The 15,331-nt window shown below is 28.2% G+C and overlaps 1 protein-coding gene across 2 annotated transcripts in view; it reads right to left on the bottom strand.

Moving 5' to 3' along the window:
- The window catches only part of LOC129960188 (protein O-GlcNAcase-like), a 56,433-nt gene that overhangs the window by 39,089 nt on the left and 2,013 nt on the right, over positions 1 to 15,331 (bottom strand). For both annotated transcript variants that reach the window (XM_056073406.1, XM_056073407.1), the window contains exons 2-8: positions 14,050 to 14,101; positions 13,177 to 13,274; positions 10,346 to 10,476; positions 8,438 to 8,606; positions 6,482 to 6,580; positions 1,674 to 1,955; positions 665 to 1,564 (exon numbers count right to left, since the gene is read on the bottom strand). In XM_056073406.1, the coding sequence (XP_055929381.1) occupies positions 665 to 1,564; positions 1,674 to 1,955; positions 6,482 to 6,580; positions 8,438 to 8,606; positions 10,346 to 10,476; positions 13,177 to 13,274; positions 14,050 to 14,101 (1,731 nt within the window). The remainder of the gene's footprint in view (positions 1 to 664; positions 1,565 to 1,673; positions 1,956 to 6,481; positions 6,581 to 8,437; positions 8,607 to 10,345; positions 10,477 to 13,176; positions 13,275 to 14,049; positions 14,102 to 15,331) is intronic.

The raw sequence follows: 15,331 nt of genomic DNA, 5'->3' as shown, positions 1-15,331 counted from the left end.
CAGACTACAAATTGCACTTGTCTTAATCAGTTTAATTTCTTCAGATAAAATAAAAACCAAAATCAAACAATACTTCAGAAATATTTAAAAAGCGACAAAAAGATAAACTACTACAATCCCGTGGAACAAAAAAAAAATTTTTTAATCCCAGAAAATATAGTAAATACTCAATTACTTTAAAATCTTTTAATACATAACATCCCACCTTGGCAAAAAAATATTAAAGAACAAGCGCCTAGCAAAACAACTAATAATTACAAATAAAATGCATCTCAAATAATGATAAACAATACGAATATTTTTTTTTTCCCAATACTAAGCAAACTCCTAAAATATTTATAATCTGCCACAAAGCATTTAACATTTACTAAAATGCTAAATTTTCTTTTTATGCCTAAATATAGTGATTAAATTTTTCAGCAGAAAAAACACTCATGAGCAGACTAAATAACGATTTTATGAATTATTTCAATAACTAATTAAAAAAGTAAGCTTAGCATGCAGTCTAATTATTAAAAATTAAAAACAATAATGCGACTTAAAAACTAACACAGTGCTGTCATTTTTTCAAAAGATTAATTATTATTTCAACTCATTTTATTACTATTAAATACATCCGAAATATCTCAAAGTCATATAGTAAAATGAGATTTTTATAACTTACCAATCCATTTTAAATACGAATTCAACATGGAAACAACACCTTTTATATCCCAAATGTAAGGATAAAGGTCATAAAGTAGAGACCTGTTAGGACAAAATGTTAAGTGCATCAATAATTTTCCAACAGCTTGAGTCATATTATCAAATTTAGCTACTCGGTTTAACCATTCTTGAACTTCAGGACTCTCAGGTTCTCTTCCTTTTCTCTTACTTTGGCATACAATATACCCATGGGATTTCAGCCAATGAAATTCTTGCAATATTTTAATACCTTCTCTTCCATGCTCAAAAGGTAGATAAAATAAGTCTATTAACAAGGTAATGTCACTTTCTGTAAGCTGTTTTGGTTCTGAATCATTATTACCTACTACATCAATAGGTTCAGTTTGCATTTCTTCAGTTATCTCCTCTTTCAATGATATTTCTGGCTGATCTTCAGGCTTAGAATCTGTTTCCAGAATAATTTCATTTTCAACTGTAAGTGAAAGCTTAGGTGAAGGAGGCAATGGATTACAATCCATGGGTTCCAAATTATTTGATTCTTTGGGAGTAGTATTAGTTATTAATGAATTAACTAATTCATTGGATAAAGGTTGATAGGATGAATCTAAAACAGGACTAGCACGACCAGGAGCAGCAGGCGTGGGTATATTTGCAGTAGAAAAACAAGAAGTAATGACTGGCAAAGGACAGGCTGGAATTGGAGTAGGAACTAAAGGAGCACTTATTGTTCTCCCAAATGCATTTTTTGCTTTATAAAATTCAGGCATCCAGTCCTTAATTGCAATTTTCAGAGCATTTTTTGGATGATATGTATTCGGACTAACAGGAGAAACTAAATCTTCCGTAGAACCAAACTCATTCTCTGTTTCAAGTTTTATATCAGCACTCACTGAATCACCTGCAATACAAAATCAATAAGAGAATGAGAAATAACTAAGTAATACTCCAACTAAATCCTAAAAAAAAAGTTTTAAAATTAATTTAGATATGAAAATATCTCAGCTTACTTAAATTTAATTCTCTTTTTCCATCAATAGTACATTTGCTCCACTGAGACAAAGTATGAATTGGAACAAAATTTGTTTCATATTCACAGTTAGGATTACTCAGAACTCCTCTTAGCCTAGGTATAAGTTCAGTTGATCTTCCACAATAAGGGCCAAGAAATAATCGTTTCTGATCGTAATCATTCGCATGTAGATTATCCCAAATCAATGGTGGACGATGCAATACCTCTGAAAGCTCCTGAATAGATTCAATAGTTATTTCCTTAGAAATAACTTTAGGACCTAAAATTGAATGAAAATCAATTAATTGAGATTTATCAGTATTTAACAAAGCATTCTCGTAAAGAAATTTCTATTTCAAATTTCTTCAAAAAATTATCTAATTATCTAGATGCATGTACAGTATCTGTTAAGTCGTATATTTTTAATCTATAAGTGAATACTGGATCCCTAACAAATCAGCCCACTTCTAAGCAACAAAAATAAGGATTCCATGATATCCCACTTGGAATTATATACAGAAGGCTGGTAGGAAGAAAACTTCAAAAACAAAACAAAAAAAAGTAGCTGTATCTATATTCAAAAATATCACAGTATGATGGTCTCACAGAACATCATTATACACAAATATATTGTTCGATTCAGTATCCTGAGAACGACTACTTTTCGACGATTATACCGCATTAAGGGATGAGACGCGTTCCGGTATTCTGCGTCATTGTTTGACCTAGATTTTCACCCTTACTTTTTTGTTCAATTCTTTTCTTTTTTTTAAGTGTATGCGAGTATCTTCTCGTCACTGACCGTATTATTTTATTTTAATTCAGTCCGCGAGGAATCCGAATTTACCTTATTGTTAAATGCATCCTTTCAATCCTATTTTGGCGAATTAAACCCATCCTAACGCATGCACAAAAGCGCGGAGGGTTTTAGAATCCGTTGGCAAACAATATATAGGTTTTTATTATCAGCATTTTTTTTTTTTTATTCACTAATAATCGGCTTTAAGATTCTATTCTCATCTCCAACTACAAACTCAGGGCAAACTAAATTTTTCAATTGGGACTCCTCGGGTTCTAAATTGAAAAACAATCGGCTTCATATTACAGAGAGATTTGATTAATTTAATCCCATCAATACAGTATGCATCTTCTGGCAGATGAGACAGGAAAAATAAAAACTATATATAATTAGTAGAATTATTACAAATTTTGTCTGGCAAATTTAATGAAGTGATAATTAACATTTTTATATGCCTAGCTGCAAATAATAACTCCAAAAAAAATAACAATGAACATTCTAAGTAAAATTTTTCCAAATTCAACTTTTTTTCAAAAGTTTTGATAAATAAATCATAAATTTTATAAAAATAACTTTTACTATCAAGACTTCTTCTAGAATTCTATTATATTTTAATACATAAATACAATTCGTAAACCAGAAATCATTTTAAAAAAATTGCAATAATTAAGGTAATTTTAGGGTTTTTTTTTATTTTTTCATTTATAATAATAGTATTGCTAAATGATAGATAAGATAAAAATTAATAACTGAAAAAGAAGACACTAAAAAAAAAGAGAACAAGATAATGAAATTTAAAAGTTTTGTTGCGCATTTGATAACATACATATATTTTTAAAAAATAAGGGTAATAAATAAACAGTCAATCAACCCCAAACACTAAGTAGATCCTAAAAATTATTGTTTCAGATGAAAGTTAATGCCCTTTAAATATGTCGTGAGTGATCAGCCACCCTCCATTTTCAACAGATATTTAAAAAAAAAAAAGTTAACTTACTTCACTGTATATTGCAATTTTGGATAAATATTGCAAAATAAAACATTGACAGACCACTCAACCTAACAAATGGGCCAGTTTCACAATTAATTCTGCTACTTTGAAGTGTAGCAAACCAATCAAAAAGATAACATTACTCAAGCACAATTTAAAATAATATGGCACCTTTCTTGTGATAAAATGCAATTCTTCTAAGTTGACTGACATGACTAAATTAATCCTATTAACACTTTCCGATTCCAGCTATAATATCAATGTTATTAACACTCTGTCGATCAATTTCGATAAACACATCAAAATAAAAGAAGGCACCATTTTAAGTTGCAAATACATAATAATGAGAGCTTTCTAATTAATTACCTATGATTTCAAAATGGCGAAATTAATTGACGACTAAAATCGGTGATATCGGCCCAATTATTGAGTTGTAAGCACACAATTTTATTTTGCAATGTCTGTTAAAAACAGAGGCAGAGAGGGCAGACGACCCTTGATAACATATCTAAGAGGTCATAAGCTTTCATGTGAAATAAAAATTGCGAAATTGCTTAAGTTGTGGAACTCTATCACGGTTTTTTTCCCCTTAGACAACGCATACTGTTTAAGGCAAGTAATGTTTCAGAGATTTATCTCAAAAATTAGATCCATAAAGGATAAGCAACTACTGACGACATATCTAGGTGTCATTACTTTCATACGTAGCAACAAAAAAAAGTACAACCACATACTAAGTAATCTCATTGTCATGTTAATACCCACCACCTGTTCAGTCCGGAGGCTAAGAACCTTGAGTTTAAGAACTCCATGACATATCCCTCAAATGTAGCAAAAACTGGCGAAATCAGCGTATTGTACGTGGCTGGGAGTATATTTCTTGGATTTTATCAATTATTTCAAATATATAAGTAGGCGAACTGCTTTTCGAAAGCAAATAGTTAGATTTTAAATCATATAAAAATAACTAAAAGTTTACACCCTTTCTTAGCTTCTTCAATGCCCCCCCCCCCCGCTCAGAACCATGTTGAAATACTTTTGCGCAGTAAGTCATCCCAACTGATGATCATTTTCTCACCATGCACTTATGCATTTCTACAAATAATAGAAAATTATGAGTACATTAATAGCACAAAGTTTAATTTTAATTATTTTAAATTGCCTTAATTTTTTTCAATCACTGAAAACTACATAACTAATTTTAAAAATTAATATTTTCCAGTAGTAAAAAAATATATAGATAATGGTTAAAATTTTGGAGGATAAAATGTATAATTCTAAGATGTCTAAAATTCAAAATTATTTACATCAATCAAAATCAAGTCCTTTCAAATTTATTAGTACATGCAGCTGACTATTTCTCTATTCAAGCTATAACAGTCAAAAGATTTTATTTTTGAGAAGCCCATATTTAACTGTCCATGACTAAAAACAGTGCTCTTTAACATCACAATTTTTTCAAAGGTGTGCCCTTATACTTTATTTATTGCCATACTACATGCCAAATTAACTGGAGATTGCTTTCATTTGAATTTGAATGGCATACTGATGTTATGAGAAAGAAGAAATATGTGTGATATATCTCACAATTTTTGACTCAAAAAACAAATATTGTAATTTAGTTACAATTAAGTGAATTCTTTTGCATAGACCTCTTGCTAATGCTACATTTCGGAATATATTTTAAATTTATAATCGCAACTACATTAATTAAACTTATTTTGCTTAAACTATCTAACTGGAAAGAAATTTCACTGTCCAGAAAACAATTAAAAATTAATAAAAGAAGATATTTTGATCGTTCATTTTAAATTAGAAAAAAATGCTCAAATAACAAATGCAAAAAATTTGAAAAAAAATAGCTGATTTAGCATACCGGGGAGCAACAGTTTTAGCTTCAATTTTTTACATTTTTTGAGAAAGTGATTAATAAAAAGTTTCACAAAATTCAGAAAATTACATCAAAATTTCAAAATAAACTTCAGTTTGGCAACTAATTGCTCTTTAAGAAGGTGCAAAGATTTTTTTTTTTTTTTTTTACATTCATTAGAAATCATATCAAGGACAAATACATGTGAAAAATTATCCAAAACAATGGAAAACATTCAATTTAAAATTTTCTACATTAAATTTTTAAATTCATGACTTGAGGAGCATTGACCCACCATTGCAACGACTTGTGTGCCAAATTTCATAGCTGTATGTGTAATAGATTTATTTGAACATTGCTGACACATGCACAGAGACAAACTCACATAAACACTTCCTTTTATATCAACCTATTCGAGATAATGTAATTTGCAAATCACGCACATTCAAATAAATATCTGTGTCATAACCTTTAACACCTTTTATAAATGAAGTAATTGCTAACATTAGATAAAATTTCTATAACCGAGAATTTAGTTTGGTAAATTACATATATAAGCATAGAAAAGCAATAGATCTAACAAACAAATTTTCCCTGTTCCTTTTAAATTGCAAGAACTTATATGTAAAATCTATATAGATAAAATCTAATTAATCTTAAGAGAAATTAAGTCAAAAATCTGTAGAGAGGAAATCAAGTTAGTCTTTTAAAAAAAATTAAGACGGTACATCAACTATATTTTCTAAACACCTTTTTAAGTTATTTTTAATCTCAGAATGATAAGCATACACACTGTCTAACAATTAAGATTTAGGTATAATATTTATTTTAATACATGCACAAACGGCATAATATAAAAATGCAGACATGACAACATTTTACAAGAAATTTAATTTTAAGAAGGAATTTATGAAAATATTTAATATGAAATCAGACATGATTAGATCTACTTTATTTCAATATTTTTGTTTATTTATATAATAAAAGACAAATCATTCATTGCTCAATGCTTATCATTGTTATTTTGTCAAATCATTTTTGTAAATGCGATAGCGATGCAAACAATGCACATACAAAAAAAGAAAAGAAAATAAATTCTCCCTCTATTATTTTTAAGTAAAACAAAATATATTGTTCAGAACTTACCAGTCCACATTATATCTATATTCAGATGCAACTTCTGTCCAATTGTATTCAAGTATTCTGAATTCTGAACATTTGGAATAGCTCTAGCAGCACAATATTCTGTATATAAATAAAAAAAAATTATCCATAAAAACTATAAACTATCAATTTTCAAATATACATATAGTAAATGAATAAAAGAATTATACATAAATAAATTAGATAAAAATAAACTTTAAAACCCATTTAAATTCTTTATGGTGATTTAGTAAGAAATTATGCATCTATCTATTAATTCACACCAAACGGTTTTTTCTTTTTATAATATTATCAGGTTTTTAAAAACAATGCAGTTTCTCTTCTACTGAACCTTTAAGTAGAATGAAAATGCTATAAAACAACACAGCATATTTTCACTTTTAAATAAGATGACACATTTATTCTTCTCTTAAACAAAACATTCTTTTAATCACATCATAAAATGATATCATATGTTTGGTAACTGAAAAGAACCATAAAATAATTTGATTTACTTTAAGAAAAATCCCAGTTTTACAATTAGGGCATGACCTATTACTATATTAAAAGTGACTTTTACAAAGGAATATCACAATGTTTCATCTTATTTAAAAATGAAAATTCATTGTTTTAAACATTATCCCTGAATTATGGTACACAATTTATAAGAATATTGAAAATGCCTATCCTATACAACAATATGCAAACACAAAATGAATAAATTGAAATAAATATAGCATGTATAAACAAAATGCAATTCTGAACCAAGCAATGAAAAATGTACTCAAAATGTTCTCTTTTATCTTACTTTAAAATTGAATATAATGCTCAAGTGAAATTATTCAATTTCTTTTGCAGATAAATATCCCATCTTAAAGCTATATGAGATACTTTACCTTTTTCTGAAATTAAATGTTTCAATTTTATCATTTTACAGAAAAATCCTGCTCATATTCAATTTTATTTAATAAAACCGTCCCATATATTATCTGAAATTAAAGTTTCAATTACATTGTAACCACATAAAATCAGTAAAGGTATCTCTAAATCTTAGGGAAACAAAATAACAAATTATTTGCCAGAAGCATTTCTCCAAATAAGCAGACTTGATAATGAAACAACATTAATTATGCTTGATAAAAAAATTATTTTTTAAAAATATGAGAAGAGGATAATATTTGTATTTTTCCTTTTATATGACGCAAAAATAAACCTAAAAGTTATTCAAACAAAAGACACACTTTAATTAAAATTAAACTTGTATTGAGATCGAGGTTATTGAGATCTATCAAAAGAAGTAATTTTAATCACTGCATAACAATGAAAATAATTATGAATGGATGGAAAAATTTAGAATAAGAAAACTTATTTTCCCTAAGTTAAATTATTTGTAAAATTTTCTCTTTCCAGTAATACTGCATAATAAATGTATTTGCTGATATCTTGAGGTGTACCTCAAAGAATAAGATGATCTGGTGGTCATATCTAAACAAATAGTTAAAAGTAGCAAGTTGAAATCTATAAAAACGACATTTATTTGCAGAACTGAATACTATTTTTTTTAACAAAATAAAGACCACACACATCAATTATTTTGCAAAAAAATGAAAGCTCAGGAAACAGCCATAAAATGTCAACAATAGATAAAGAGCATTCTAATTTTTTAAATGCTAATAAATTAATTATGATCAAATAAATGCCCAAAATGAAATTAATGATCAAACACACTTAAACTAATTAACTGACTAAAAACAAGAGGCAGGGAATTTATAAAATTGCAAAGAAAAATTTGGTAATTTTAATAATTTTTTTAAAAATAAGAAAATTATCAACTGGAGGATATTTGGTATCTTTGTTATATTTCATAAATCGACATAGCGTCATCATTGCTAATTACTTCATAATAATTTATATTTTATTAAAAATTTCATCAGATTTTTTTTTTTCACTATAACATACCAGTTGGGCAAAATATGAACTTTGGATGGGAAAGATATTCGAAAATTTCATTGGCAACAGCAACCTGTGCATGGGCAAAAGATTGGTAAACTTCTTTATCTGTCTCACTTATCTCTGGTTCAATATCATCAAAAAGAAGAGCAAACGCACTGCAACCAAACTGGCAAACCTATAAAAAATTAAGTTTTAATAACTCTAGCATTTATAATTATACCAGCACTTAAAATTTTCATAACGTAGAAAATTGAATAAATTCTAAATTTGATTTCATAAAACTGAAACAATTTAAAATAACTAGTTCAAGTACATTATATAACAGAATTATAATATTGCTACTCATAATACACTTGCATTAATTTACCTATATTTCCATAATCATACTTCTAACATCAACAGAAATAAAATTATTAAAAAATATTTTTACTCTGTTATATATGTAAATAGCCATGGCTATATAATAATGCAGTTCACAGAAGATTTTCAGAAAATGCAATGTGTAAATTAAATTTGGATCAATCGGGGTCACTGCAAATGAATTTTGGGCAAATGGGAACACTTGTTTTGGTTTCTGATCACAAAAATTAACTGATTTCAAAAGAATATATTTGAAATGGGAGAAACAATTACATACTGACACATAAATTATTTTACTGCTCTTTCTGGTTACTCCAGCACTGTTTTATAATAAAAATATATTCTTTTTCATGGAATATTGTTTATAAGCCATAACATCTATTCAATTCCTTCAGTGTGAGTAATTTATTATCATTTTATCTCCAATTTTGCAATGAAAAGTCAAGAACTAAATGTTTATAAAACCAGAAATGATTAAATATTCTGACACAAAATGGAAATATCTAAGATTATTTTTCTAATGAAAAGGAACTAGCAGTTTAATTTAGCTGCAGAAAGCAGAGCTCTTACTTTCATTTAATTCATTTTACTTTAACATTTACATTAATGACACACTTTTGACATTTTCTGATATTTTAACTACAAAAAATCTATTTCATCAACAGGATCTGGTATCTTATAGCTTTTATCTGGCCATCAGGTTTGGTTATATTAACGCCCGTTTGAAGCAACACTAGGGCTATTTTGGAATGGACCTCGTAATTTGGAACCGCGGTCAGATGACGAGGACGACACCTGAGCTGGCACCCCCCTCTCCACACCACACCACTCCAGCGGGAGGACATTTGGTCATAACGGATTTAACGTGCAACAGACCCCCTTACACAACGGTTCTTCGGTGGAATCGGGTCACGAACCTGGAACCCACCAGTTCCGAAGCCGAGACCATACCACCAGGCCACCACGGCTCCATCTGGCCATCAGCAATTGCAAACTATCATTAATAAACAATCACCACAAATTTTGAGCTGGTCAAATTGTTGCTCTTCAAACCAGTTTATAGCAAATTATGCATGATTTTTGTTTGGGAAATTATAATATGACAGTTTTTTCAATAAAATCTGATTATATGGGATAATTCACATTAAATGAATCAGTATTACAGGTGAAACATCTTATTTACAAAACTTCTAATGAGTTAACTTTTACCATAAAGTAAGGAGTTTTTTGTGTAACAGCATTTAGTCATATTTCTTCCATAGTTCCATAAATAAATATCTTTAGTATCATTCATGTGGCAACCCTGCTAAAATTCTAAATACCAACAAATGTTAGCTGAATTGCAGAAAAAGTAATGAAGTTATACAAATGTTTCACCCACACACAAAGACAACAAGCATGTTCTTATTTCAGACATTTTATATCTATGCAGAACACAGCTCTGCATAAAAATATTTTTAGTTTATGTTTGTGCAATAACAACTACAACAATAAATGTAGAATTTTGAAATTATACACACAGAAAATTTCCATAAGAAGCTGCAAAATACTCACCTGCTCCAATTTTCGCTTAAGAGCAAGAATTTCTTTAGGGTTTGAATATGTTATATCTAAACCAGGTGACAATGCATAGAAAAATGTAACATCATTCTCTGCTGCAGCTTGGATAAGCGATGTTAAATGTTCTGAAAAATAATAATTGATGAAGGAGAAAATTTATATAAAAATCACTGGTTTACCTTTCATAAGTGCGTGCCATGATTTAACATATTAGTCTTAATTAACTTAAGACTTTAATGAAGTATAATACAGTTTGGCAAATATCAATAAGCAAGGGCTTTAGCAAGTAACTTGTAAAATTGATGATTAATAATAGATACAGAAAAGAAGGCTGAAGGGCAGAACTCTCAAGGGTGATTCTATACCTCAACTTGGAAACCTAATGATTCAATGGTTTAGTAACAATTAGAAAAATTTTGCCATACATAAAGTGATTAATGTAATGCAAGAAAACTCTGTCAATCCAATCGTTACCAATTTTACCATTTCCTGACAGTTAACTCAGCAACTACTTCATTCCACTAGATCAGTATTTCCAAAACTTTTGACATATGTGTACCCCTTCTATAATTTTCGTAATGCTGTGTACCCCTCATAAAAAAAATGGATGTATTTTAATAACAATCAAAAATATATTTATTTTTTCTTTATTTGTGACATACACAAAATAACAAGAAAAGAGAAAAAAGTTATTCATAATAAAATATAAATAAAAGTTATATTGTAAGTAACATTTATTTGGATCAATGAGAAGGATGAAATTGTTTGTGCTGAGATGACAGATCGTCATAATTTGGTTCCCTGTTTGTTAATTTTAATCTCAGATGCGGTTCCACGTCCAATAGTCTGTTTCGGTTTGTTTTTTTTCACCCGACTTAAATCTCTACAAATGCTGAAAAAGCAACTTCACATAAATATGAAGTTGGAAAAGGCAAGATGTATTTCAGAACTTTTTCTGTTAAGACTGGATACATATGTTGCATTTGTAACCAGAATGATGTTAAGATACTCTCCCTATGTTTAATTTTCAAAAATCCGTCTGAAGCCAATTCCAACAATTGCTCTTCTTCTGCATGCGTCAAATCTTCTGGCATGGATGTTGTATCAATGTTAAACGGATCTCTTATCCATTCCATATTTTAGTTTAAATCAGGGAAATAGTTTTTCAAACACACTTGAAAACTCTCCAAATGCCATGTTATGCATTTCAGAGTATCAGCATCAATTTTATTAATCGAACTTGTTATAAACTCATGAAGAGAGGGACACGAGTCTACTTCTCCACTACCAACTCTCTTTTGCCATAAATTTAGTTTTGCGATGGCAGCATTCACTTTATCTTGAAACAATGAAATTTCTTTGCCTTCTAACAATAAGTTGAGGCAACTTAAAACAGAGAATATATCTGCTAAGTATGCTAGTTTACAAAGCCATTTCCAGTCATGTAAACAATTCTCAACTCAAATCTATCATTAAGAAAACATTGAAGTTCATGTCTAAGTTCAAACAATCTATTCCGAACCTTTCCTCGAGACAGCCAATGAACATCGGTATGAAAAAGAAGCTGGGTATGACTACTTCCCATTTCTTCATATATTTGTTGTGAATTCAAAGGACGTCTTTTATGTAGTTAACAATTTCCACGCTTTCATCTAGAACTTTCTGTAGTTCAGCAGGCATCTTACGTGTTGCCAAAGCCTCTCTGTGTATACAACAATGTGTGGATATGAAATTAAGGGCAGCATTTCAAATTCTTGCAACGAGTCTTTTATTAATTCCAACCATACTTTTCTCACCATCTGTGCTTATTCCAACACATCTATTCCAATCCCTTTTGTTCTCTTGCATAAAAATGATTCATAACATTAAAGATATCTTCTCCTGTTGTGTGACCTAATAAAAGCTGGCAAAATAAAAAGCCGTCATGAATTTTTTAAATTTTTTTCCCCATTCAAGACTGCTGTAAGCAAGTAAGCCAAAGCGACCGGGGCGTACTTAACCCCATCCGCTGTAAAAATCTAAGGTTTCTCCAATTTCGGTCACATAGGGAGAGACAGTGGACCACAAATGATTGGCCCCTCTTTCATTTTGGACAGAGTTGCATGATTTTCCAGGAGTTGACTTTCTCCTCAGTTGTACCCCCATCAAACTTTAATTGTACCCCTGGGGGTACACGTACCAGACTTTAGGAAATACTGCACTAGATATTAAATTTAATAATTTCATTTTCATTCAAAGTTTAATCATAACTGAAACTCAACTCTGTACAGAATTCATATATACATTCTAAGATTTTAAATTTAAAAGGGGAAGAAAGGGGATCTTTCAGATGGATGCAAGGTTTTAATTTTAGGAGATTAAATAATACATCAGAATTGTACTTAAATTATATTTTAACACTTCTGAGCTGTAAAAAACAATAACACTGAAATAAACATAGCATCTACAAAAAAACCATACAAAAATAATTAATAAAGCTGCAAAAAATGGTTATAACAAAAAAAGAAAATGACAATTTTCCCTCTAAAAACAATGTAGGATAAAATTACTTTAGATTATCATACAACTAAAACTTTACCTAAAAAATCAATTAGAAGAAATGAAAAATGTGATAGATCATTTAATATAAAATAACACATTCAGCTCAATTTATTCGAGTAAATGTCTCAGTTTACATCAAAATAAAGAAAACAGTTAAATGAGAAAAAATGCAATTCTTTTTATTAAAAAAATTAAAACAAAACTTTAAAAAACTGAAATAAAACACTTTATGATATGAAGTTATATTATCAATCGCATACACTCACAAACATTAAAGTACACACCTGCTTCTTCTACAGAATACAGTTCCCTCCAGTATGCTCGATGCTTGAAATCATCTTTTGGAGCATACATATAAGCATTCAAACCCAACTTCTTCATTCTATATATTAAAAAATTATACAATGAAAACATAAACATACTTTTAAAGCATTAAAAAGGAATAAACTATTCCTTGCTACTACATTTAGTAGTAAGATGAAAATAACTACAAATGAGGTAATTAATAATAATACTGATAATTAACATACTGATTCCAGTATAAGAAGGAAATATTTTATTCGCAGACCGCATAATTCGATATTTTCCACACATCATTAAAGTAATGTTATTTTGAAGTTTCTTGATTCATAATACAAATTTTAGATAAAGATCTAATTCAGAGAAGCCTTCTATATTTCTGAATCCTTTCTGAGTAAATGCATAATTTATTACATTCTCATTTCAACATTCCTCATTTAAATGAATAAAAATAGTAATATATTCTAACTAAAATATTTCAAAATGACATTAAAGGGCGAAAATATCCAAAAATTTATGAATTTGATTTTTTTTTACACATTATATCAAAAGATCATTAAGTTTTAAGAATAATTTCTATTAAAACTTTTTTCAAATGATTTTAAAAATTAAACTACACAGGAAAAAAATTACGATTTTTTTATTCTTATCTTAAATAAAAAAGATTCCTTCCCTAATACATTTGCATAATCACATTAACATGATCTATAATAATTTAAAGAATATAAAAAAAGGCACAATTTAATGAATTAAAAAAAATGCTTAAACTTTTTAATTAGTTTCTTCTTAGGTGTTAGTTTAAAAATCCCAATTAATAAAAAAACTATTTGGAAGCTCAAAGAAAAATGAATACATACTTCTCAAATAAATCTCGCCTCTGTTCTGGAGTCCAAGGTCTTCCATAAAAACCTATAAAGCATAGTCCACAAACATAATCATAATAAAATTGTGTAAAAGAAAAGGATTATTATGTCTGTGCATGTAAACCTGAATAAAAATTCAAGCGCTGCTTTACAATTTAAATATATATATAAGAAGGAAACTAAAAGCGAATTCTGATTTTTTTTAAAAAAACACCAAATATTAACCATTATTTCCAAGAACAAAAAATTTTAAAATAAAAAAATTTAATTTTAAAAAAAATTAAAAATACCAACCAATTTAACAATATATAAATGATAAATAACATATGTAAGCATAAATGTGATTTTTATTACCTTAAGTACATGAACTTTATACCTATGTTTGGAGATGTATATACAAAGATAGATACGATACATATGTATAGACATAAAACTAATTTCCTCCTAAATCAGATTATTCAATTTGTAAGCAACCTTTTAATAATTTCAATTTTGAATACACAAATAGTAAAATAAAAGAATGTAAAAAAAAAACTATATCGAAACTAAAATCCGATGAATATTTCTTCATAATTATGAAATTTTACAAAATATGAAATATTACAGACTGTGCATTCCTTACTTTCTTCATGGAATTTAAATCTTTTAATCACATAATATAAAAATTATATTTCTCCAAAATTTACTGTTTTATATATTTTTCTAATGCAATACAGCAAACAGGGCTCAAAATGATGTCTCCATTATCTACCATTTTTTAGTGGAAATTTTTTTGCATCAAATAAACTTTCTCAGAAAATATCAAAATCTAAAATTAATTTAAAAAATTAAGTTATTTCATATGAACTTACATTTAATACTTCAATATAAATTTGCTTTTTAACTTTCTACTTTCAGTCTGCATTTCTACTTTTTTTTCTCGTATATATGGCAAATGAAAACTTTTTTTTAAACTGAGAAGAAAGTATTTCTCCCAAATGCAGACTGTTACGTAAAGAGTTTAGCTGTATAAATTAATAAAATAAAAAGAGTTGTATTTACGCAATTATTACTTTATATCCTTCAATTAATGTTGGTTTCATAAACATGAAGTTAGGCAGTAAAAATTCATAAAAATTAATATTTATTTCAATGAGAAATTTTGATCTTTTTAAATTTTACAAAAAAAAAATATATTAATCCTTTGTTTTATTCTTTTATTATAAAACATGACAATATTCTAATATTACTCATACAAAAATTAAAAACTACATTTAAAATATTTTCTAGATATGTC

Source organism: Argiope bruennichi, chromosome X2 (assembly GCF_947563725.1).
Source record: "Argiope bruennichi chromosome X2, qqArgBrue1.1, whole genome shotgun sequence".
NCBI classification, from domain to species: domain Eukaryota; kingdom Metazoa; phylum Arthropoda; class Arachnida; order Araneae; family Araneidae; genus Argiope; species Argiope bruennichi.
Note: the sequence above shows the minus strand (reverse complement) of the source record. Positions and strands in the feature narration are given on the sequence as shown.